General features: G+C 33.9%; 2 protein-coding genes across 2 annotated transcripts; one reads left to right on the top strand and one right to left on the bottom strand.

Annotated features, from left to right (window-relative positions):
• Positions 1-1,143: 1,143 nt before the first annotated feature.
• BDBG_16715 (uncharacterized protein) lies at positions 1,144-1,420 on the bottom strand (the record flags this gene model as incomplete). The annotated part of the gene is made up of 1 exon (XM_031724605.1): positions 1,144-1,420. A coding segment is annotated over one exon (277 nt), but the record flags the coding sequence as incomplete, so codon positions are not given.
• A 535-nt stretch (positions 1,421-1,955) lies between these two features.
• BDBG_02977 (uncharacterized protein) lies at positions 1,956-2,238 on the top strand (the record flags this gene model as incomplete). Its single annotated transcript, XM_031721040.1, has 1 exon — positions 1,956-2,238. A coding segment is annotated over one exon (283 nt), but the record flags the coding sequence as incomplete, so codon positions are not given.
• Between the last annotated feature and the right edge of the window lie 629 nt (positions 2,239-2,867).

The following is a 2,867-nucleotide window of genomic DNA, read 5'->3' as shown; positions in this document are numbered from 1 at the left end:
ATCAAGATAATAAGACTGTGTAAGAAGCTCAGTAAGTGATGACTAGAACCTTTCTCAGGAATAAGAGTAATGAATAAGTAGATATATGAGTTGAAATTACTCTCAGAATTGAAATCAATTCATTCTATTTTTCACATTTTTTATTTAAAGCTCTATAAGTAATGTCTTAGACCAGAGCTATCTCAGCTGAATAATATTAAGATTGAGAGTGATACTGAATATCTTATGAAGAAAATATTGAATAAGTAAACATATTACAGTAAGCTTCAATATCTTATTAAATGAGAAGATTATTCATTATCAGAGAATTCATGAGAACTACTTAAATATTTGAAAAATGCTGAGAAAGAGATTGCAAGCTATGAGACAGTTAGTAGAGACTGCTCTGTTACACATCAGAGATATTGAGTAATAAATGTTATATAAGACTTCTTATTCTTCTCAAAGAGTTTTTTAGAGATAATCTTACAGTGATAAGCTGATGTCTTATGAACTCTGTAGCACTCTTCTTCTATTTTCTCTCAAAGGATTTTTTAGAAGTTTAATAAGACTACACAAGTGTAAAATTCCTGAAGTGATTAATAAGAAAAGAAACAAATATTTGAAATTAACAAAGATTGATATTATCAATTCACAGGCTGCTGCTATTCTAATGAGACTGCAGCTTACTGAAAAAGTAAAAAGAGAGATCAGACTCTACTCACTAATAATTATATTCTCATTAAACTCATTCTTCACTGTTGAAGTCTTCAGTATCAGTATCTTTGCCTGCTGAGAAGTTAGTACTGCAGTGTCACAGAAGAGTATAAGAAATGCATGAAATATTAACTTATTAACTTATAAAGCATCTCAGTCATCTGCTTCAATTGAAGTGAGATTCTCTTCAATCAGTGATTGATCTCTGTGATGCTTTTAACAGCAGTATCAGTTAACTTCTTCTTCTTGAGACTGATCATTCTGAGGTGTTTTTTCATCTTAAAGACTCACACTTGCACCTTCTTTTATAGATAAGTAAGAAGAATCTTCTCAGCCTTGATAAAATTCATCAACACTTGAAGCTCTGAGATTCTCACTCTGTACTGCTTGAGCATCTGAGTTTCTTATCAGAGCGGATACAATGTCTTTCTGTGAGATAATACTTACAGAGAGATAGAAGTCATTGTTACAAGTATAACAGAAATAACAGAAGTGAGAGAAGAAGTGAGTATATAAAATCCCCTCTTTCTTCAGCTGCTTAGTGCAGTGCAGATATGTGATGATACTGATCAGAGACTGCACTGAAGTCTTCTCACAGAGAGAAGACAAAGAAACTGCAGAACTCTGCAGACTCAACTCAGCAGTATTCTCAGCAGGGCGCAAATATGCCACAGAAGAGAAACTACAGATTGAGCTTCTCAGAGTTACTATTTCTGAAATCAAGCTCTTTCTGAGATTCTCTTCAAATGATCACACAGGGTCATACATCACTGTGTTGACTGAGAGAGAGAACAGCATTGCAACAGCAGTGAGAGAGGCTAGACTGGCCGCTGAAATCATGAATTTCACATTTGATCTCATTTGGTCTGGTTTTATACATTTCTTGGCGTGAATCCCGCTGGGACTAGTCATTAAAAAAACATGCAAAGTGACTATATATGAGATCTTAAAATGAAATCATGACTTGAAAAAAATGAGAAAGTGATTTCATTTGATTTCATTTAGTCTCATTCTTGATATAAAGTTACTATTTTTAGACATTTTAAGGTTTTTTTTTGGACTATTTTTAAATTTTTAAAAAGTAACACTTTTTGGTAACACTCAAATGAGATTTAAAGTCATTTAAAGCAATAAAAATAATTTAAATTGAGAAGTGGAAATCATGATCTCATTTGAAAAATATGACAAGAGTAGACAGTAAGTCTCACTGAGACAGTATGAGACTACTATCTAATGTTAAAACTGTGTAATGGAATCAGTCGAATTGGTAATGAGACTATCAAAAAATCTGGTCCTGGTCTCAGACACGGTCACACAGTCAGTCTAAGAGAGGCAGAAGAAGAACTGAACATAGCTAAACTGACCAGCAGAAGGAATGACACCTCACTGCAAGACACAGCTGCTACTACCATGGTCACAAGAGCTGCAGAAGGAGGAAAAGATGTGACAATGAGAGCAGTGCTACTGCGGCTCATTGACACTGCTGTCTCTGCCTTCAACCTGGCTTTCTTAACAGTCACAGAGACTGCAGCCACATCATGAAGAAATTTAATCACTAGAAAATGTCAGAATACACCTCTTATTATCTTACAAGAACAATGCTCTCATACACTCACTATTGAAGATGAAAAAGAGGGAAAAAATTGTGTCATAAGAGAGAGAGAATCTTTTCAAAAAATTCTGTCACTACTGTTAGCTTTGTCTCTAAAAACACATCACTTTTACAGAGAATTTCATACACAGAACAGAATATGATGAGTGATCTGTAAGTCACTTATTAACTACATTTTTCATATTTCAAATCAATATGTAAGAAACTCACTTATCACACATTTGATTTGAATGAAGATGAGAAAAGAAGACTTATATAGTCAGTAGAAAAACTCGTCTATTTCTTTGTATCATGCACAGTACATAGACTGGCCGCCGGGACCATGAATTTCACGTTTGATCCCATTTGGTCTGGTCCCATACATTTCTTGGCGTGAATCCCGCTGGGACTGGCTATCAAAAAAACATGTAAAGTGACTATATATCAGATCTTAAAATGAAACCATGACTTGAAAAAAATGAGAAAGTGGTCCCATTTGGTCCCATTTAGTCCCATTCTTGGCATAAAGTTACTATTTTTAGACATTTTAAGGTTTTTTTTAGACTATTTTTAATTTTTT

Source organism: Blastomyces gilchristii (assembly GCF_000003855.2).
Source record: "Blastomyces gilchristii SLH14081 genomic scaffold supercont1.4, whole genome shotgun sequence".
NCBI lineage: Eukaryota > Fungi > Ascomycota > Eurotiomycetes > Onygenales > Ajellomycetaceae > Blastomyces > Blastomyces gilchristii.
Note: the sequence above shows the minus strand (reverse complement) of the source record. Positions and strands in the feature narration are given on the sequence as shown.